This window comes from Vipera ursinii (genome assembly GCF_947247035.1).
Source record: "Vipera ursinii genome assembly, chromosome: 2".
NCBI classification, from domain to species: Eukaryota; Metazoa; Chordata; class Lepidosauria; order Squamata; family Viperidae; genus Vipera; species Vipera ursinii.
This window is the reverse complement of record NC_139513.1, coordinates 279,226,448-279,250,077: the sequence shown is the minus strand read 5'-3', so window position 1 is coordinate 279,250,077 and position 23,630 is coordinate 279,226,448. Positions and strand designations below refer to the sequence as shown.

The following is a 23,630-nucleotide window of genomic DNA, read 5'->3' as shown; positions in this document are numbered from 1 at the left end:
ATCACAAGGAAGGTCTGGTGGATGCAATTCCTTTGAACAAGCTGTGTAAATATCATTTTAAGAAACATGCTGGTTCAATTTAAAGACAGTGGATATTAAGGCTATGAAAGATCCAAGTTTCACATTGATGAAAAAAACCCCCACTGTAAGCCAGTTTTGACAAATCTGATACCCTCCACATGTGTTGAAATTACACTACCCTTTTCCCCCCCTAAGATTATAGCCGTCTTTATAGCTGAGGTTGACACAGTACTTGTTTAAGGATAAGTGAAACATCAGTTTTGGTTTTCCTCATTTTCTCCTTTTTCTCATTGTAACATTTTTCTATCAGTAATCTCTTTTTAACAATATTCTGCATCCAGCCTGTACAAGGTAGTACAGCCATTTGTTTAGTGACCATTTGAAGTTACAACAGCACTGAAAAAGTGACTTATGACCAGATTTCACACTTCAGATCATTGCAGCATCCCATGGTCACGTGATCAGAATTCAGGCACTTGGCAACTGATATGCATTTGTGACAGTTGCAGCATCCCAGGGTCATTTATAACCTTCCCCGTCAGCTTCCAACAAAGTCAATGGGGGAAGATAGATTCGCCTAACAATCACTTAACTGCAGTGTTTAGAATAGAATAGAATAGAATAGAATAGAATAGAATAGAATAGAATAGAATAGAATAGAATAGAATAGAATAGAATACGAAGGGACCTTGGAGGTCTTCTAGTCCAGCCCCCTGCTCAAGCAGGAGCCTCATGCGGCTCTTTCAGCCGTCTCCTGCGGCTTCCAGTCCTCTGCCATCTGCAGTACAAAAAAAAAAAGTGGGACTAAAAAAGTTCAACCAATCAATTCAAATATGCAGGGTAGGTGCATATCTCGCCTTGGCTCCACTCTTCAGTCAAACCCTATTCTGCGCATGCACGCATGTATGCGCATGTGCACACATTTTTTTGCGGCTCCCAGTTTTTCCTTTTGTCAGGGAACCGGTTCCGAGTGGCTCTTTCACTGTTTCAGGTTGCTGACCCCTGACCTATACCACCTTAGACAGGTGAATGTCTAGTCTCTTCTTAAAAATCTCCAGTGATGGAGCGCCCATGATTTCTGGGGGTAAGCTGTTCCACTGTTTGATTGTCCTCACTTGTCAGAAAGTTTCTCCTTAATTCCAGGTTGCTTCTCTCTTTGATCAGCTTCCAACCATTGTTTCTCGTCTTTCCCTCTGGTGCTTTGGTGAAAAACCTGGTCCCCTCTGCCTTGTGGCAGCCTCTCAGATACTGGAACACTGCTATCATGTCTCCCCTATTTCTTCTTTTCTTTAGACTAGCCAAACCCAAGTGCAGTAGCTGTTCTTCGTATGTTTTGCTTACCAACTATGGCAAAAAAGATCGTCAAATGAGGTGCAGCTCTCTTAACAACTGCCTCACTTAGCAACAGAAATGTTGGCCTCATTTCGTAATGCACTTTTTCCCCCTTAATGTGTGTGTGAGATTGTTTTTCTTAAGATTTGCACCCCCTCTACTATAAGTAGAGATACATGATTGTATATTATGCTAGTGCCAGAAATTTCTGAAAAAGTTGGAATTTGGCATGGAAATAGAATTTGTTTTTTGTTTAAGATTTGGAGATGTTAATTAGGAGCTGGCTGAATTCTGGCATAATTCTTATGTAACATCCAAGAGGAATAAGTAATTACAGTGAAAATCTCTTTTCCTAAATTTGTCTGCAGCAATTGGTGAAAATATCTACTGGGGTAAAGCTTGTAATTTCAAGATCTGATCTATTCTACCATTGTGTTTCAGAATGTAAGAATGAAAAAGTAGAAATAAGATCATTTATTTGTTTGAAGTTTTGGCCAAAGCAGTTACAGGTTGCCCTCAACTTACAATAATTCATTTAAGGACTATTCAAAGTTACAATGGCATCGAAAAAGTGACCGTTTTTCACACAACTGTTGCAGCATTCCCACGGTCATGTGATCAAAATTCAGACACTTAGCAACTGACTTATATTTATGACAGTTGCAGTGCCCCAGGCTCACATCTTTTGTGACCTTCTGACAAGCAAAGTCAATGGGGAAGCCAGATTCACTTAACAACTGGATCACCTTATTTAACAACTGCAGCGATTCACTTAGCAACTTTGGTAAAAAAAGAAGGTCGTAAAATGGGGCAGAACTCACTTAACAATTGTCTCACTTAGCAACAGAAGTTCTGAGCTCAGTTGTGGTCGTAAGTCGAGGACTGCCTGTTCTTTTGCACTAGAGAGACAACGTCACCTATTGGGTTTGATTCCTGAAAGGGCTGAGTTGTTTCTTTGCTGCTGTTTGGCGACATGGGGAGAGCCCGTTTTACAATAGCCTTGTATATACTTCTGCAAAGCGTATACGTTTGCGCCTGAGGATTAAAATGTTTATTTCTAGCCTATTTTTAGATTGTGCTGTACCCTTCTTAAAGTGGGGAGAAAGAAACCATTTTCTTGCTCAGAAGCAGCAGCTTTGGGATTAAAGAAAATTGCACAATGCCAGTGTCCTGTTCCCACAGGAAGAAAAAAAAAAGAAAGGAAATAGCTTATGGGCAAACCAACCAGTAACCACTCACTACAAAAACTTCCCATTTTTTAAAAGGGAAGTTGACAATTTGGTGCAAGTTTGCTTTTCCAGAAAGATACAAGGAATACTTTCCTTGAGGGAAACTTCAAAAATGTCTATTCGAATATTGGCTAATATTTATTTTTACTGGAATGACAGCGTGATCTGAACTGCCAGCTGGTATCTGCATGATCAGCCAACTTACAAGCCTAAAGCAGTATTTCTCAACCTTGGCAACTTTCAAGATGTGTGGACTTCATTCTGGGAGTTGAAGTCCACACATCTTAAAAGTTGCCACGGTTGCGAAACAGCTCCCTAAAAGTTTCTGCCAGTGTTGGCTGGCCAGTTTCGCAGCCTGTGTGAAACTGACTATTTATCCAATGATAACCATACCTTAATAACCAGACAGTTGCTAAAGGGCTGCGGTATTGGGCAGCCTCAGGCAGGATGTAGAAGGCAAACTCCAAATAATATGCCTTGCAGTTAGCCATTTGGGCCACCAGGTGGCCTGTTTCAAAAGGCAGAGCATCATCTTCACCCCATCCCAGTTATACAGAGTAAAGAAAACTTTTGCAAGTTTTCCAGATCCCCCGCAGACTCCAAAGGCAACCAGGAGATTGGATTTGGTTTAGAATCCCCATCTTCAGGCTTAGTTTAAATTGCAGACATCATGGCAGAAATGTCTGAACTGATTATCTGGGCTTGCATTTTTTTTCTTCTGCTACGGTACTGTTTTTATTCTGGAGCACACCTATGAAAGATAGTTAAGAGCAGCAAGGAAGGCAGCTTAGGCCATGCGTTGCACTATCTGTGTCCGTCATAACTGGAGGAAGAAACAGCACAAAGTGTTGGAAAAGGAAGTATAATTGAGTTTGCACACAATGCTAAACTAACACAATTTGTTTAATTACCTTCTGGTCAGCAGGGGAGGCAGGTAGTAATTTAATCTCTATTGTTTATTGTTATGTTTGGGATGCACACCTGCATATTTGTCATAACTTTTTTAAAAAAAAAAGAATTAGAATTAAAACACAAATTACAATAGAACTGCAGGATGTGTGCCTTTGTGAAGGTAATTTCTTTTCCTGTTGCCACTTTCCCAGTATTTTCCTTTGCGATGTATTTGGTTAAAATAACCGAGGGACACTCTGTGTTTTACAAGGCACCACAAGGTACTGTATTTGAAGCGTAATTTAGTACAAATATTTCTGCTTTGAAAACATTTCAGGGAGGGTCTTCTCAGGGTGCCGCCGGTAAAAGATTGCCGGCGGGTAACACCCAGGGGCAGGGCCTTCTCTGTGGGTGCACCTGCCCTCTGGAACCAGCTGCCCGTGGAGGTCAGGACTGCCCCCGACCTCCGTTCATTCTGCCAGGACCTGAAGACCTGGCTCTTTGAGCTCTCCGCCCAGGCTGAGAATTTTTAACTGGGGTTTTTATTTTTAGGGATAATTTAATCTTTTTTAACTGTTTTTTTAACTTTTGTATTTTGTATTGGTTTGATTTTAAAATACCCTGTAAACCGCCCTGAGTCCTTCGGGAAAGGGCGGTATATAAATCTAATAAAATAAAATAAATAAATAAAATAAAATAAATTTCCCCAGTGATTAAAGTATTATCCTGATTCATTTTAAAACACTAGTGAGATAAACTTAATCTCATTTTTGGATTCTTTTCTTTTCCATTTATTAAGGCTGGGTTGGGTTATGATTCTACTTAAACAAACAAGCAAGAAACTAGAAGAAATATTCAAGGCAGAATCATAAAAAGCCAACATATAGTATGTTTCTTGGTGGCAAGTAATCTTACTTTAATCCAGTTCCTAAAATCTTGTACCCTTCCTTCCCCTCCTGTTAATTTTAAAGTAACTTATGTTATTATTGTTTTAATGTTGCTTATTGGTTTTTAATGAATGTAACTTTCCTAGAGTCACTTCCAGGCAAGATGGGCAGCATGTAGAATAAATACAAGTATAAATATAACTAATATAAAAACTGAAAAAAGATGGATTTCTCAGGTTATCTTCCGGGTCTTCCAGATTTTGTAGCTGCATAAAAATTCTGGCAAAAATGAAAAAGCTTCTGTGTATCAATTGATGAAAGAGAATTGTTTTCAGATTCCCTTTCAAAGAAAAAAGTATTTGGGTGATATTCTAATAGGTAGATTACGGTTCAAGTAGTCCTCAAGTTACGATTGTAATTGAGCCCAAAATTACGGTCATAAGTTGTGGTTGTAAGTTGAGGCATCACACAACCAGACCTGATTTTATGACATTTTCTGCGGTGGTCATTAAGTGAGCACACTGAAGTTGTTAAGTAAATTGTTTCTCCCCAGTGGCTGAATTTTTTGTGCTGGAAGCTGGAAATAAAAGCCAGAAAGAAACTGGCAAAAAAATGTTGCAAATCTTGGTCATGTGGTTACGGGATGCCACAAGCAGCCATAAAGGTGAGCCAGTTGTCAAGTACCCAAAATGCATTTTTGAGACCGCCGGAGTGTATGCGCAGCCTTTGCAACTTTGAAAACAGGACAAAAGTAGCTTCAGGGGAGGGGGGATTCATGTCATAGCAACTGGTCGTAGGTTGAGGACTATCTGTACCCATATTCTTGGACTCAATCAATTGTGAAATAACAAAGGTGCTTACGTTTGTGTGTCTATATCTTTCACTGCCGGTGATTCTTTACTGGTTTTGAATGGAGCTTACATTCCTTCTAAACCAGACATGTCAAACACAAGGCCCGGGGGCCGGATCCGGCCCGCGAAGTGGTTTCATGCGGCCCGCGAAGCCATCCTGGAAACAGTGAGGGAACGGCCCCCACTGCCTTGGCCCTGGCCCAGAGACCCTCCTCCTGCCAGAGACCCTCAGATCTGTCCCACTCCTGCCCAGGCCCCCATAGGCACCCTTGTTGCGAACAATGTAGAGGTGGCCACACCCACCCAGTAGGCCATACACACTCTAGCCACGCCCACCCAGTAGGCCACGCCCACCCTGGCCATGCCCACCTGGCCCCCTGAGGGCAACCGCAATGCTGATGTGGCCCTCAATGAAATTGAGTTTGACACCCCTGTTCTAAACAGAAGTTCTGTTCTATTCAACCTAAATTTTCTTCATTTCAGAAACATAATTGAAAGTAGTGCTGTACCTTGGTGCCCTTCCAGCCTGCAGTATCCAGAATTCTGCTATTATAGTTGATAGGTTTGGCTATTGTTGGGAAACTGGTTTTTTTTCTTCCCAGTTTGAGCCTGATTTCTGCCTCCAAGGCCTCTTAGGCAGCGAAAAGATTAATTAGTTGAAACACATTTTAAAAACGAAACAATACAAGTAATCAATAATAGAACCATTAGAGATGGAGACTAAAACCTTCAGGTCCTTTAGTGGAATGAAATGGCTTTAATCAATTTCTGGAAGGTTAGGATGGAAACACATGTCCGGGGACTATATATGTCTCAGAGAAAGAAAGAGACTCAAAATAATAATAATAACAACAACAACAATAATTACATCAAGAAATTGCAGCTTCCTGTAATAACTCCAGCAAAGCTACAAAAAACTGCACTACTCGGAACACCTTACATTTTAAGGAGATACCTGGTTGATACTTAGGATGCTGGCAGCAACCCGTGTCAATCATTAGTGCCAGTCAGTTAGAATGTTCAGTTGACTGATGTTCAAGTTTAATGAATAAAAGTATAATAATAATGATGATGATGATGATGTTGGAAGGGACCTTGGAGGTCATCTAGTCCAACCCCCTGCTCAGGCAGGAAACCCTATACCATTTCGGACAAATGGCTGTCCAGTCTCTTCTTAAAAACTTCCAGTGTTGGAGCATTCACCGCTTCTGGAGGCAGGTTGTTCCACTGGTTAATTGTCCTCACTGTCAGGAAGTTTCTCCTTAGTTCTAGGTTGCCTCTCTCCTTGATAAGTTTCCATCCATTTTCTTTTTGTCCTGCCTTTGGGCGCTTTGGAGAATAGCTTGGCTCCCTCTTCTTTGTGGCAGCCCCTGAGATATTGGAACACTGCTATCATGTCACCCCTCACCCTTCTCTTCGTTAAACTACACATACCCAATTCCAGCAACCGTTTCTTATATGTTTTAGCCTCCAGTCCCCTGATCATCTTTGTTGCTCTTCTCTGCATTCTTTCCAGAGTCTCAACATCTTTTTGACATTGTGGTGACCAAAACTGAATGCAGTATTCCAAGTGTGGCCTTACCAAGGCATTGTAAAGTGGTATTAATATGTCACATAATCTTGAAGAAAACTCCAGTCATACTTTTCTCAAGATAAATTCAAATATACAAGTAGAGACAGCTCCTTTTGGGCTCATTGGATCTATTTGCAGTTGGGGCAACTATTTATGAGAATATTAAGTCTTCCTTGCCACAAAAGCAATGCACAATAACTACTACAATATTTATGCACCCAAGAACTGTTAGAACTCAGCCTCCCATCCTTCCGAGGTTGGTAAAATGAGGATCCAGATTGTTGGGGGCGGGGGCAATATACAAATAATGCTTACAATTGTCAACCGCCCAGAGAGTAACTGTAAAAGGCTACGGGGCGGTATATAAGCCTAACTGCTATTGCTATTGTTGTAGAAGAAACTGTTTTTTTCCCCTCCTGTTCCTCCTGCAGCTTACCAGCTTCCAGTTTAATCACCCAAAACAGTATTTCTCAATCTTGGCAGTTTTAAGATGTGTGAACTTCAATTCCCAGATTTCATGCTGGAGGAAAAGCTTTTTTAGTTGCTATTAGCATTGAACGTGGTGGTTCAATGGGTTAGGACGCTGAGCTTGTCGATCAGATGGTCGGCAGTTTGGTGGGTCGAATCCCGAGTGCCGCGTAACAGAGTGAGCGCCTGTTACTCGTCCCAGCTTCTGCCAATCTAGCAGTTTGAAAGCACGTAAAAATGCGAGTAGAAAAATAGGGACCACTACGGTGGGAAGGTAACAGCGTTTCCATGCGCTTTTGGCATCTAGTCATGCCGGCCACATGACCACGGAGACGTCCTCAGACAAGCGCTGGCTCTTCGGCTTTGAAACGGAGATGAGCACCGGCCCCTAGAGTCGGAAACAACTAGCACACATGTGCGGGGGAACCTTTACCTTTACTCTTTACCTTTATCATTGTACAATAGGAGTTTGAGCATGTACATTCTCCACTGAGCTATGGTTATGAACACATTTAAGATGCTTTCTTGGCAGCAGTGTGGAAGTGATTGCAATTCCCTTTTTTGTGGTTTATTTTTTAACTCCCCAATTAAAAGACTCCCACCCAAGTGCCAACTTGGGCCCAACCCTGCTTACCTGGGTCTAAGATCACCCCTGGCCAGCTAGGGGCTGCCCTCTGTTCTGGCACTCACCTCCTAGCAAAGTTGTAAAGTGCCTTGTGCCCCACCTGTAGTCTTAAGAATTTGGGATAGGAAGAAAGTAAGACAGCTAAGTATCGGCTGGCTGCTCTTTGAAAGCATAAATAATAACCACTGCAGTGCAAGCGGAGGCAGCATACACAAGCAGTCCTCGACTTACAACCATTCACTTAGTGACCATTCAAAGTTACAATGGCAAGTCCTTCTACTTATGACCATCTCAGCATCCTCGCAGTCATGTGATCGAAATCCAAGTACCTGGCAGTCAGCATGTATTTATGACGGTTGCCGCATCCCAGAGTCATGTGATTGCCATTTGTGATTTTTTCCCCCCAGCCAGTTTCTAACAAGGAAAGTGAATGGGAGAAGCTGGCTTTGCTTAATGACCACATTATCTACTTAACTGCAGCGATTCGTTTAACAACCATGGCAAAAAAAAAACCACCATAAAATTAAGCATGATTCACTTAACAACCACCTTGCTTAGCAACAGAAATTCTGGTCCCAAGTATGATTATAACTGTATAGAGGTTTTTTTGCTACCAAAACAAGAAACAGTTGAATTGGAGGAGAGCAGTCAACCATGAACCTGAGAACTTTAAATGTAACTTCAATCCGAGGTTAGCTGTAAACCAAGAATTTAGGGCTTTTTTTGCCACTTTACCCTAGCTCAGGGGTCGGCAACCTCGGCTCTTTTATGACTCGTGGACTTCAACTCCCAGAATTCCTGAGCCAGCATAGCTGGCTCAGGAATTCTGGGAGTTGAAGTCCACGAGTCATAAAAGAGCCGAGGTTGCCGACCCCTGCCCTAGCTGAAGACCAAGAACCATTTCAGTTATTTTCTGTGGAACACCCAAACTCTTGCCCAGTTATTCTCATGGACACTTAGGTTATAGTTGGCTGGGTGTAGTTTGTATATGCAACAATAGAGCCCAGTTTTAAGAGATTTCATCCTTTCCATAGCCTTCCCTACCAAGGAATTCTGGGAGTTGAAGTCTGCACATCTTAAAATTAACAAGTTGAAAACACTGATCTAAACATTAAACAGTATTTTTCATAATGTGGGAGAGAAATACAGTCTGGGGCCTATCAGTATGCCCATAGACAGCTCCCTTGCTACTTGTTCCATCTCTGCTTGGCCTACACTACTTCAGACTTTAGTGCTCGGTAGCCTGTTGGCTAGGGAATTCTGGGAGCTGAGGTCCACGCTTCTAAAGTTGCTGAGGTTGAGGAACCCTGGTTTAAACCATTGCAATCCGTTTACAAAATTCTTAATATTTTTTTTAGGCAGCTAATAAATCTCAGAGGACTTGTTATCAAAGAGCTGAAAGCTAGTGTTTATCAGTTTATCCTTCACTTCTAAATATCTCCCCATCAGAGGGAATTTCATTCAGCCTGCATAACTAAAAATACCATATTTCCAGAATATGCAAATTGGAACACAATTATCCCTTAGTGTTTTGAGCTTCTTGGAATCTAGCAATGAAATTATTTGGACATTAAAATATACAAGATAATGTGCAGTTGCCTTAAAGAGAACATCTCTCAAAAATATTTACACTGGGCAAAATTTTGTTAACATGCATGTAACAAGAGGAAAATGGATGGAATAAACATAAGGTTTGAGGGGTTGTTTTGGTGGATATCTAGTTTAACCACCTTCTTGATGTCTGAAGTCCATTTGTAGAGTATCTTATTCCCAACTCCTTGTACATTCTCAGTGAATGTTTCTATATAGTAATAGATTCCATGAATGAACTGCTCTGACTATCAGGCTTAACCTGCAACCCCCTGCAAGCAGAAAATGTTCCTTGCTTCAGAAATGTTGATAAACTCAACACATTGCTTTAGGCTTCCTTGGTACTTATTGTCTGTTTTCATATGAGAAACAGCTCTTCTGTTCTTCTGCAGTGTCTTGTCAATCTTTCTCATTATGGTGCCTTTGATATGGTTTGTACTATTAGCCTCTTTTGGTTAGGAATGGTAAGCCATAATATGTGAAGGACATTATATTTGAAACAGCTTTCTGATGTAATTTAAATGCTAGCATTGTGAGATATAAACCCGATGAATTAAAATCAATTTTTTTCTTTTTTTTCACACAACAGGGAGAATCTCGTGTCCTTCGAGTTAAAGTCGTAGCTGGAATAGATCTTGCCAAAAAAGACATCTTTGGAGCCAGGTGTGTATGCTGTGCTGTTGATGTTGTTGTGTGATAATGGACGATGGCTTTATTTTGTGTAAGCAATGTGATTTTTGTTTCCCTAAAGAATGCAAGCTAGAAATTAATAAAGAATGCTGTGATTTCTGTCACTCTTGCTTTCCAATGCAATTTCTTAGGGATTCATATGCCATACCATAAGAGTGGTTCCCACTTTAGGGCCTCTGTAGACCATGTTAATGCTCAGCTGGCTTGGAAGACCTTTAGAGGCCGTTTAATTAGGTCTCATAGGTGTGAATTGGTAAAAAGTTTGATGTTGTTATGGCAATGTCTTACCTGTACTTATGATATTGTACAGGTAGTCCTCAAGTTACTACTGCAGTTGGAACTGGGATTGCTGTTGCTAAGCAATGTAGTTGTAAAGCATGATGTCACATGACCACATTGCCTAGCAATTACAGTTCAGGCAGTCTCGGTTACTGTTGTATCTTAAGACGTGGTTCATTAAGCAGGAAGTGGAGGAAGTCCCAGTTAAGGAACGCAGGGGTGTCTCGGGGATGGGGAAGGCTGCATGTAAGTCAGGGAAAAGAGTGCTTGGTGCAGCATGAGCTCAGAAAGGCCAGAGAATGAGGATGTGGATGCACACAATCACAGGGAGCCTGTGGAAAGGCTGCACAGGGTATGTGCTTGTGTTTGTATGAGTGCGGAGAGTTTGTGGGAAAAGGTTGTGGGGTGTGCATGTGTGTGCGCAAGTACAGGGAGGCTTGGGAAGTGGGGTGTAGTGCATGCAAGTGAAGAATGCACAGGGGGTAGAGGTTTGCACCAGTGACTTACAATCTTCCCTGCTGGCTTCCCCAATGACTTTCTGGGGATGTTGTCAGGGAATGTTGCAGATGCCATCACATGATCACAGGGTGCTTGGCAACTAATTGTAAGTGCAAATAACTTGCCCACTGCCCAGATCATGATCATGTTTCCGGAGAGGCACTGCAATGGCCATACCTTCAGGGACAGATTATAAGTGCCCTCGTTTAGTATTGTTGTGACTTCAAATGATCACTGAATCAACAGTCATAACTCAAGGACTGCCTGTGTAGAGTTTTGTTACTGATTCTCTTACCTATCCTATTTAGACCCTTTTGAGACTGAAGCCATCTGAAGCACCTTTGTTATTGTTGAGATATATATGCAAATATATTTTTCTGCAGGATGAAAATGTAGTTGACAAATAGCCTTGCCTAACCTACCTTAAGCAATTCTTCCTCATGTTTATTATGGGATAATAATAGTGAAAAAACTTTGGGAATAGTTGTTACAGCACCTTGTATGCAAAACAGTTTGAACTTTGAAAAAATATTCTGTACTATTATGGTTGCGGAATGTCTGGCATGTTATCTGATTTCAAGAGGTCTCTAGATGTGACCAGGGAATTTCCACCAGGATGGAGGAAATAAGACCTATTTCTACTAAAACTCTCATGTCTGTAACTTATAATTGGGCGAAACAGTTCCTCATAGAAGAGTAGTCAGTAAATTGGTTTGGCTCTTGTCAACTGAACCAATCTAGTCACCAGGTAAAATAAGACGGGGAAAGTCAGGAGCCTGGCAAGGGCTAGTCCTTGTGCCCTGGAGCAGTGTTTCTCAACATCAGCAGCTATCAAAAGGTGTGGATTTCAACTCTCAGAATTCCCCAGCCAGCATGTGGCTGTGGAATTCTGGGAATTGAAGCTCATACCTCTCAAAGCTTAAAAAACAGGGCTTGGAGGTTCAAATGCCAATTATTGCACAAGCAGTAAGTGTTTCTTTCAGCGATGAGCTCACAGACTTTACATCGGAAAATCCAGCTACCTTGTCTGGTACCCATTGAGCCTAATCTGGTTGCAAGGTAAATCCAGCTATATCAAGCTAACAACCTTAATTGAGCTGTTGCTTGTTAAGACATATCTAGACAAAGGTCATTGAGATAGGCTGGGCTACTCTTTAATGAGACTTTCACGCTGTAAATGCTCTCTTTGACCTCTCTTAGTCTTTAGATAATCTGGCTCATGTTGATGCTATTTATGCATGTACAGTAGAATCTAAAATAGAGTCCTGAGTTAATGGGGGACTCTCTTGGGGACAGACCCTGTGATTAATCTTAATCTGATTTGATATTGGGGGCTTTGAGAGATTACCTGAGCCATCTTTGGAGGGTCATGTTCTGTGTGACTTTTTATGTGCTGCCTAGAAAACAAGGCAGGTTACAAATCAAATTAATAAGTAAAGCACTTGGTTAAGTGGGAAGTGAATGCCAAACCAAGCCATCACAGACATGTGCTATGTACATTCCAACAGTCTATACCAGGGGTACCTTGCTGGGAAATTCTGGGAGATGAAGTGCATGTCTTAAAGTTGCCAAGGTTGGATACCCCTGGTCTATAGCCAGAAGGCTACTAATCTCTTTTTTTAAAATATAAGTTTTATTTATTTTTTTAATTATAATTTTTAGAGCTTAGTAAACAACATGTTGTCTAGGTTCACATATTTAACATTAACTTCTTCAATATAAATCTATTCAGTACTGCACAATCCAGTATTTTTTTCCTTCATCTACCTTTCTTCCCCATATTTTTTCCATTTTCCCCTCATTAGACAATTACAATTCTTGGTATTATTGATGTATACAAAATTAGATATAGACATCTTCATCATATTTTGTTAATACTATACAAATAATATCAATTCATAAGTCATTGTCCTGTTTTCATGCTCTTATTAAAGTTTAATTTCCCATCAATATTTAAAGTATTTTTTCAGGTATGATTTTCTCAATATTAATTACATTTATATAGCTATTTTTTATTCATACCAATCTTCCTCTTTGAAGTAGCCGAAGGACCACTCGGGACGACAGGCTACTTAACTAAAGGTTTATTTAGAGCAAGACAAAACAGAATAACTCGCCCGGCTTTTATAGCCGGCAGCTGTCAGTGAGGGCCAATCAGGAACGTTCATTTTGGCGCCGCGTCTATCCGGACCAATCCGCGTCGTCTGTTCTTGACAGTTCAGGCTTCCGCATGGCTCGGTGTTTTGACAGCCGCGAGCTGTCAGTGGTTGCGCCTGCGCCGTGCGGGGAACTTTGACAGCTGTCAAAGTTCCCGCGTGTTCTCCTGTCAGCTTTGTTTTTCCTCATCGTATAACCGGTTAACTTGTTAACTTATATATTAAAGCTGTTTACAGATATAATACACCCCTTACCCCTCCCCTGGAGCGTTTCCTCCCCCTTGGTCGTTGGAACCTGCCCACTGGTAGTCCTTTAGGTAGGCGGAGGCTCTTCGTTTCCTGTTGGAGCGACGTGGAAGTGGGCCGATGTCTGGTTCTGCCGGTAGTGCGTCTCTTTGCCCCTCTTCCTCTTGTTTTGGCAACGGTAGTATTTCTAGGGGGGGTTGTAGGTCGAGTTCCTCCGGTTGGGGTTCTGGGTTGTGTGGGGGTTGTCTGGGTCTGAGTTGGTCGATATGGCGGCGTAGATTGCCGTGAGTTTGTGTGGCTATAAGATAGGAAATGGGTCCTGTTTGTTTTAGCACTGTCCCTTGGACCCATTTGTTTTTATCCGTGTATGATCGTGCCCATATCATTTGCCCTGGTTTGAGTGTGCGGTTTGGGGGGGGGGTTGCTCGTTTTCTTCCGGGTATGTGTCAGGATGTAGTCTGTCGAGCCGCATTATCAGCCTCCTCCCCCATCTTAGTTCTGCAGGGGATTTGCCAGTTGTTGTGCATGGAGTTGCGTGTTGTGACATTAGGAACTGGCTGAGTCGTCGCTGCCAGTTCCCCTTGACGAATTTTTTCAAAGCTTCTTTTGTGGAACGCACCATAATTTCAGCCATCCCGTTTGTCGATGGGTGGAAGGGTGCAGACGTGACCAGCCTAATACAATTCTTCATAGCGAACATCTGAAATTCACGAGAGGTGAATTGAGGGCCATTGTCTGAAACTATGGTGTCTGGGAGGCCGTGTGTGGCGAATATTTTCCTTAGGGCTTGTATAGTGGCTCCTGACGTTGTTTTTCTAAGGGGAGTGACTTCTAACCATTTAGAATAACTGTCCACTACAATTAGGAAACTCTGTCCCTGGATAGGTCCTGCGAAATCTAAATGTATGCGTGACCATGGGTTTTTTGTAGTTTCCCATTTGTGAATTGGTGCTTGGGGTGGTTCGTTTCGTGTTGCTTGCCAGGTGTAGCACCCTCCCACATATTTTTCTATCTCTTTATCTATGCCAGGCCACCAGACATAAATTCTGGCCATAGCTTTCATCTTGACAATGCCTGGGTGTCCTTCGTGTAAGATGTCTAACGTTTGCTTTATGTTCTTATTTGGTATTATGACTCGATTTCCCCATAGTAGGCATCCCCTATGTGAAGATATTTCATTTTTCCTGTTAAAGTATGGCTGGAATTGGGAGTGTGGGTTTTGTGCTGGCCACCCTGTTGTGGTCCACCTGAGAAATCTGCTGAGTATTATGTCCTTAGCTGAGTTGTTAGCTATAATCTTTGCAGAGAGGGGACAGTCTGGAAGTTGAGAAATTGCTAGAATCAGTCCAGCTGGGGCTGGGTCTGGGTCCTTGCTTTGAATTGGCAGTCTGCTGAGGCAGTCTGCGTGTCCTAATTCCTTTCCTGGTTTGTGGATTAACTGATAAGAATAGGCAGATAAGAATGTGGACCACCGTAGTATTCTCGGTGAGAGAATCTGAGGTGTTGTTTTATTCCACGTGAATATCCCTAGTAGGGGTTTGTGATCTGTGAATATAGTAAAGGGTCTCCCATAGAGGTAGTCATGAAATTTTTTAACCCCTGCGACTATTGCTAGGGCTTCTCTGTCTATTTGTGCGTAATTCCTTTCTGCTTTTGACAGAGTGTGTGAATAAAAGGCTATGGGTCTTTGGGTGCCGTCCTTGTATAAATGACTTAACACTGCCCCAATCCCATAGGGAGATGCGTCGCAAGCGATGCATATTGGTGTGTCTTCTCGGAAAAGGGTGATCGTTGAACTATTACAAATAATCTTTTTTAATGATTGGAAGCTATTTTCATGTATTTTGGTCCAGGACCAGGCAGTTCCCTTGTCCAGGAGCCTATGCAGAGGCTCTGCGATAGTGGCTTTGTGGGGCAGAAAGGCGTGATAAAAGTTTAATAATCCTAAAAAGGCTTGGAGTTCTTGTTTATTCCTTGGGCTTGGTGCTGTTTGAATAGCCCTTAGTTTTTCTGTGGTGGGGTGGATGCCTTGGCCGTCTATTTTGTTCCCTAGGAATTCTGTGGATGTGACTCCAATGGAGCACTTTTCCCGTTTAAGTTTGAGACCGGCTTCTCTGAGCCGGCTCAGCACAGCTGACAGTCTGTCAGCTAAGTTTGCTTCATTTTCTCCGGCGATGAGAACATCGTCGAAATAGGGGCAGACCCCGGGTATTCCCTTCAGGGTTTTCTCCATGATACCCTGGAAGATACCCGGGGCTGCCGATATGCCGAATTGGAGCCTTTTTACTTTAAAGGCACCGCGGTGGGTGACAATTGTCTGGGCTTCCGCGGTGTCATTTGTGACAGGCAGTTGCAAATACGCCTGCGTAAGATCAAGTTTAGCAAAAATGGCGCCGGAGCGGATGGAAGCAAATACGTCCTTTACCGCTGGCACCGGGTAAGCATGGGGGCTGAGAGCTAGGTTGAGGGTCGCCTTATAGTCCGCACATAATCTTATTTCCCCGTTAGGTTTAACAGGGGTGACTATTGGGGTCTCCCAGCTTCCCCCCTCCGTAGGTTCGAGCACCCCGAGACCTACGAGGCGTTCTAGTTCATTTTCTATTTTTTCTTTAAGGGCAAAGGGTACTCTCCTAGCTCTTATCTTTATGGGTTGGATTGCTGGGTTTAATTGTAAAGAGATGGGGGGACCGGTGTATTTTCCTAATGTGCCATCGAAGACGTCTGCATACTTGTTGCAAACGGCTTCGAGACTGGGTGATTGTACTGTATTTACCCCCGTTATGGCGATCCCTAGAGGGCCGAACCAGTTCAGCCCTATCAGGTTGGTGCGGTTTCCTGGCGTTACTAGAACTTCTAAGGGACCCTTGAATTTTTTGTACTCCACTGCAACCTTAGCCCTCCCTTCCAGAGGAATAGGGGTTTTTTGGAAGTCTGCTAGGTGGACCTGGGTTTGCCTCAGAGGAATTTTTCCCTTGCTTTGTTGGCAGATCTCCTGATACGTTTCAAATGAAATTAAGGAGACTGCTGACCCGGAATCCACCTCCATGAGGCATGGCACTCCCTGAATTTTTACCCTGATCCTTACCTTTGAACTTAGGCTGTTTACCCTATCAATTGTTTCTACAAGGGCCCCTGGCGTTTTTCCTCTGTTGGCCCGGGTAGCTGGCCTACCTGGGGAATTGGCCTCCAAATCATTGACGTTGTCGCGGCCCCGGCTGCGGCACACTGGTTTGATGTGGCCAGTCTTCCCGCAATTGTGGCACTTAGCGTTTCTGAACCGGCAGCTTCCTCGGGCATGATTGCCCCTGCAGCTGGCGCAGGCGGCCCGTTGCTCGTAACGCGGCGGTGGCGGAGGGGGGTTCCTGGATCTTCGGCGATCCGATGTGTCGCTTCTTCTCTGTTGTCTGCGTTCCATTCTGCGCTGAAGGGCTTCCCTGTCAGTGAAGTCCACCGACTCGTCGCTGTCGCTGAGCGTTGCGCTCTCTTGGTATACGGTCTCTGGGGTCGGGGTAGTCGGTTTCTTCTTGTGGTTATACTCGTAGGCCATGATTTCTCTGGTCAATTCTGCCAGGCTCATGTCGGTTTTGGATGTCAGCTTCTTCTGTAGACGTTCGTCCCTCAACCCGATCACCACCTGGTCTCTGATGCGGTCTTCTAGGTCGGGGAAGCGGCAGTTCCGCGCGGCGTGTCTGACCCCAGCGATGAAATCGTTTGCGGGTTCGTCTGGTCGTTGTTTCTTCTGGGCGAATTGTACCCGCCAGTACAGCTCTGAGCGGGCCGGCATATAATGCTTAGTAAGCTGGTCTACCAGGTCCGCGTAGGAGACCTCGGTGATGGGTACCGGGCTAAACAGCCCGACGGCAGCGTCGTATACTGGGGGTCCGCTGATGTATAGAAGCGCGGCGGCCTTTGCTCTGTCGTCGGTGATCTTGCTGACGAGGAGAAATCCCTCGACTTGCCCCAGGTGTGATTGCCATCTCTCGGGATGGCGGGTATCGAATTCCCTCACGCGCCCGAAGTTTGCCATGTCGTCCGGTCCTAGGTCTCGCTCCGTTGGAAGTTAAAACTTCCAGTGACAGCTCTGGCCGGAAACTCTCTTCCACGGCCGTGACTTCAGCTCAGGAGCGATCCCACCTTCGTCGCCAGTGAAGTAGCCGAAGGACCACTCGGGACGACAGGCTACTTAACTAAAGGTTTATTTAGAGCAAAACAGAATAACTCGCCCGGCTTTTATAGCCGGCAGCTGTCAGTGAGGGCCAATCAGGAACGTTCATTTTGGCGCCGCGTCTATCCGTACCAATCCGCGTCGTCTGTTCTTGACAGTTCAGGCTTCCGCATGGCTCGGTGTTTTGACAGCCGCGAGCTGTCAGTGGTTGCGCCTGCGCCGTGCGGGGAACTTTGACAGCTGTCAAAGTTCCCGCGTGTTCTCCTGTCAGCTTTGTTTTTCCTCATCGTATAACCGGTTAACTTGTTAACTTATATATTAAAGCTGTTTACAGATATAATACACTCTTATTTTTGAATTTCCCTTATCAAAAGAAGAAAAAAAACTACGGGACGTCTGGTTTGACATCGTGGTCTGATGGGCACAAGAAGACAGGGCTCCATCTTCCATGTTCGATTTTTGCCCAGCTGGGGACCCTAAAATGGGTAGAAAGTTGCCCTAAAGAGGCGACGGAGAAGGAGGGGACCCTCGTTGATTACAGGAGGGTAGCAGCCCTTCTGTTTGATCCAAGGAAACCTTCCAAACTGGTGGGGAAAAGACTGGCTACATTAGTATGGCCAGTCAGAAGTTGCTGACAACCGAAGAAAATAAGCATTAACCAGCAACTTTTGAGCAACATAGATGGAACTGAGTGAGACCCTATCCTTTCTTTATGATTTTGAGAGTTTTTCCTGGGGAAAAACCACCCAAAGCAAAGAATCTTCTCTGATGAGAGAGGGAAGGGGAATTTATACCCCATTCCCTCAGGAAAAGAAAAGCGGTGAATTAATTGCTTGGGGGAAAAACAGAAAATTACAAGATTAATTTGGAATCAATGCACATATATAACTTTGAAATTTGGGAAGTAAAATTGCTTCTGAGATTTATTTATTTCTTTATTTAAAAAAAAGAGATTTAAAAGGCTTGTAATATAAGTTTGGATGTAAAAAGCTGGAAGATGGCATTAACGACATCTACTAGTAAAATACATCACTGCAATTTATTATGCCTAAAGGAAACTTGGCTGGAAACCCAGACTCAGATAAGACTTGTTGTTTTCTGAAACTTTCACTTTTGAAGACTGCAGCTGGGAAAAGTGGGGGGGAAAGAAGTAAGAAAAGGGCTATTTTAATTCTAAATCATATCTTCCATTATAAAAATCTAGTTATATCTAAAGGTCATCCGTTCTTTTAATCATATTCAAAAAGGTATATTAAACAGATAGTGCCCCCTCCGATAGATCAAATCCTCTGTTTTTCAAATCTAACTCTCTGTTTCTTTCTTTGCCAAGTAGCTTTCCAGGCCAAGGCAAGTAAATCACCCAAGAATTTTCTTTCTATTTTTGTGAAAGCTGCTTGGCATGAGGAAGACAATTTAGGTAGAGTATTTTTTATGGGGGGGACTCAGCCCATCCACATTCCCTAAACATTTCCCCTGCCCGATCTGTTTTCCATTTTCTACAATCTTCTTCCTTGTCATCAAGTTCACACTGGAGGTTTTAAGCTTCTTGGGAGCCTTTCCCAGGAAATTCAGTTGTAAAATAGATCAATATTCTCACCCAGTTCCAAAGATGCTGTTTACGATGTGCTAGTTGAAGCTTTGTTCTTCAGTTGTCAGCAGCTAATGGCCAGCCGCAGAGTTGTGGCTGGTCTTTCCCCTGCCAGTTTAGAGGGCTTTTCTTGGATCGAACGGAAAGACTGCCATTTCTTTATGATCAATAAGGCACCCATCCTTCTTCATCGCCTCTTCGGGGCGACTTTAGGCCCTTATCAGGGCCCCCAGCAGGGCAAAATCAGGCACAGAAAGCAGAGCCCTGCCTTCCTGCATCCGTCTTGCCGCGATGTAAAACTGGAAGTCTACTCATCTCTGTTTTAAGTTCCACATCTTGGTGTTCCAGGGCAACATTTGTACAACCTTCATATAAGACTGATTTTACACTGCCTCTCTGAGTTATTAATATGAAATGGGTGGCCATATAACTTAAAATAATTAATCTTGGTTAATTTAGTTACTGGAGAGTAGATCAATTGATGTGTTTTGTTTTTGTTTTTTGTAATCCCATCCCTTTCTTTTTATTAAATTTTACTGAAGGAACTCTCTGAAAATTGTGTTTGGAAAGAATCATGTTCAGTTTTAGGCTGCTTTGAGAGCCTGGCAATGTTCAGAATTCCCTGGGTTTGCTCAGCACCAAACTAACCAGATGAGCTAGATTTATGCAGCTTGCTACGCCGCCGTTAGAAAACAAAACCAACTGAACATTCACTCACCTCCAGTGTCAACAAGTTAGAAGTAATAATTGAATGACGTGGTGACGAAAGTATTAGTAACTGTGCCCGAAGCTTCCAGAATTCAGAGATGATGCATCTTTAGTTCTGCATGGAATTGGGCTTGGGCTCTTCTGTCAAAACTGGTTTGCAGTGTGCGTAATCTTACAAGAATAGAGTTAGAAGCTGTGAACAGATTTGTTTGTTTGTTTTTTTTATTCATTTCTGTAGCCGCCCATCTCAGCCCAGTGACTCTTTGCATATCTGATGAAAGCCAAATGACTTTGATGTGCCAATTGCGTTCTTTCCTGGGCCAGGAGGCCCTATACTCAGTCACTGGTGTCCTTGCCATTTCATGTTTGCACTATTGCCACTTGTTTCAAATTGGACTGCCCTTGAAGACTTTCCAAAAGTTAAAAAGAGTGAAACATGTGTCTGCCTAGGTCAGGGATAGGCAACCTCGGCTCTTTTATGACTCTTGGACTTCAACTCCCAGAATTCTGGGAGTTGAAGTCCATGAGTCATAAAAGAGCCGAGGTTGCCTACCCCTGGCCTAGGTAGTTATGGGTGCAGCTAGATTCATCCATGTAATTCCTCAACTCCAGGTGTTGCATTGCCTACCAGTCAGCTTTGTTCAATTCAAGATGCTGGCTGTAAGCTTTAATACTTACCTGCTGAGTTTTCAAAGCTTCCCTTTTCCCCCAAATACTAACCAAATCCATTAAAACTGAATCTCTCCATCCTGCTGTTGGTCATCCTCTTCTCTTTCCTTCTTCCATCTTCCTTTTTTCCTTCCACCCTTCCCAGCTTTAGAGCCTTTTCAAGAGAGCTGAGTCTTTGCATCATGTATCCAAAATTAGATTATTTGTGCCTTGAGTGAGAACTCTAGGTTGATTTGTTCTATGATACATTGGTTTGTTTGTTTGTTTGTTTAATTTATGCCACTCACAGTATTCTTAGGAGTCTTCTCCAACATCAATGCTTTTCTTATCCGGTTTCTTTAAAATCCAATTTTTACTTTCATAACAGTGTTACGGGAATTCCATGGTTTACATCATGGGTGTCAAACTCACAATGTCATGTGACGTGTCGCAACGTATCACGACTTTTTCCCCATTGCCACCAATGGGGTGGGCGCAGTTTTGGTGTGACGCATCTGGCCCATGGGCCAGCAGTTTGACACCCCTGGTTTACATGATTTTGACCTTTTTAGATACATCACAGCATTTGAGTAATTCTTCAGTGCCTTCATGGCTGGTCTGTGAAGTGCTAGCATTTCTTGATTTTCCCCATTCAGTTATGGTTCAGTGCTATAAGGGTTTTATTTCATAAACTCTAAAAATAGGAGAATGTGTCCTCAACATATTATCAGGAAACATTTACAGTATGTCATAATAAAGGCATTTACTTGACTTGCTCCAGATTAATACCAGTCTCAAGCATTAGATTGGTTATTTTTCAATTATATCATTTTTAGTTGCCTGGTAGGCCAACTTTTATTGCTCTCTGTCACAAGGGATTTTGTAGCAACTTCTAGACTTTTCTGTGGTAAGATAGACAGACAGTAGAAGCTGTAGATTAAGACAGGAAGTTATAGAGACATAAAAGTTGGACACTGTGCCATCAGTAACACTTGTAAGGATTCCATGCTTGAGGCAGAACAATTACAGTACTCAATGAATGCCTTTCTGGAAGCATTTTCATGGTGATCTAGCTTTTGACAAGTTTATGCTTTCTTGCTGTGTTTTTTAATGTTTTCCAGAACTTATCATGGCAAGAGTGGAATGTGAAAGTCTGGCATTTGTCTTTATGTTTCCACTTTAGACACCTAACAGCTGCAGTGTTCTAGAAAGAACCTACAAAACTCTTTTGGTGAAATATTATGCCTGTTGAAGAATGGTGAAGAATACATAGAAATTCACCACTTGAAATGTAACTATCAGAATGTAATTATCTCTTTCTCGGTTTCAAAGAGTGTACACTCATTTTGTCGGAATGGCATTCTTTCATTTTATAAGTTCTTTAAAGGGGGTCTGGAGGCATCTTGGACAGGAAATGGAGCCATAGTTGCCAAAGCTATTTCTTCCTTGCTCATTAAATTGGACTCGGATTGTGAGCGTGCATTGGTTTGGGATGTTCTATTAAGACAGGCATTTGATAAACCAAATCTTTCAGTTGCTGCTGGTTGGAAAAATCTGACTTGGTTATTTTGTGATCCCATTGGTTGTAACATTTGAAATCTAGGCTTGTTCTGCTTAATCAGCTAGTTCAAACGGATTAATCTTTAAAATAAGAAAATAAAAGAAGTTTAATTTTATAATGCAACAGAACACTTTTTAAAAAAATTAAAAACATTGTTTTAAATAAAACTATAGAAAGCAAAATACTAACTTCACCATAGCATTCGCATCTGAATGCATTCAGGAATCTTTGTTACTATATATTCAAAAATTGAATGAATGAGAATAGTATCTAAAAATAAATGAACATGCTTCTTGCATTGAAAATATTGTATTGACTGCGTACAAATGTGTGGTGTTTTAATCCCTTAATTGACTGCATCATATAATTTATATAATATTCTATTACAGAATAATATATCAATTAGTTTATTACATAATTGATAGGGTAGTAAGCTTGGTCCTGTGGTTAAGATGGCAGAGCAGAAAATAGGTGACTTCTAGTCATTCCTTAGGCATGAAAGTTGGCTGGGGGACTTTGACTCAATCACTGTCTTATCATTCCAACCCACCTCAAAGGGTTGTTGTAAGAAAATAGGAGGAGGAAGCATTAGGTACACTGCTTTCAATTATACACAATAAAGACAGAATTAGGCTGAACGTCTTTAAAGATCAAAGACATTTAACAACAAATATCTTTGACTATACAGGAAATCAGTGTTTTTTGTCATTTATATGTGTTTTGAGTAGCAAAACCTTCTTAGATCAGCATCCTCCAACCTTCTTCCCTCCTGGATGGTGACCCCTATATTTCTGTAAAAAAACACACAAAACCCTTTGGTAGATTAATTCAAGAAAAGAGCCATTGGATCTACACTTTCAACAGCTTTAAGTTACAAGAAAACAGATTAAATAGAAATTAAAAACTTCTCTGTAGTAAACACTTCTTCAGTAGAACCAGTTACCAAGAGAAATTACAGCTTTACTGGAAGTACTCAAGCAGAGGCTGGGCAACCATCTGTTGTGGATACATGGTTTTAAATTCCTGGGTTGGGCAGGGAATTGGAATTAGTAGACTAATTTGCCTCTTTCAGCTCAGTGATTCTATAATATCCAAACAGCATTTGTTTTGAAACCAATTTATTTCAGTCTAAGGCTTGTTGATGTGAGATGATAATCATTTGATTTGTATCAGTGAAAAACAGTGGCTTGTTTAACGAATACAACATTTACTCATCTGTACACGAATAGCCATTATTTTAAGTACAGGTTGCCCTAGGCTATGATGGAAGATAATTACAGGTAGTCTTTGACTTATGATCATTTGTTTTACAATCCAAGTTACTCTGTCACCAGAAAAATAGTGGCTTACCACAAGTTATTGCATTTACAACTGTCTTGGTATCTCATATAGAAAGTCATAAATGGCAATTTTATGACTCCAGGATATTGCATGCAGCCTTCATAAATGCACAAAGGTTGGATGGCAGTCACATAATTGTAATTTGGGTACCTTAACCGCCATTGTGCATTTATGATGGTTGGAGTATCCTGGAGTCACAGAATTGCTACTTGTGACCCTCCCTACAAACTTCTGACGAGCAACGTTGGTGAGGAAGCTGACAGGGAAGATCAGATATTGTGGT

General features: G+C 42.3%; 1 protein-coding gene across 4 annotated transcripts in view; it reads left to right on the top strand.

Annotated features, from left to right (window-relative positions):
* The window catches only part of NEDD4L (NEDD4 like E3 ubiquitin protein ligase), a gene marked incomplete at its 5' end in the record, with an annotated part of 308,703 nt that overhangs the window by 92,168 nt on the left and 192,905 nt on the right, over window positions 1–23,630 (top strand). For all 4 annotated transcript variants that reach the window (XM_083354777.1, XM_083354776.1, XM_083354775.1 and 1 more), the window contains one exon: window positions 10,057–10,130. In XM_083354777.1, coding sequence (XP_083210903.1) covers window positions 10,057–10,130 — 74 coding nt within the window. The remainder of the gene's footprint in view (window positions 1–10,056; window positions 10,131–23,630) is intronic.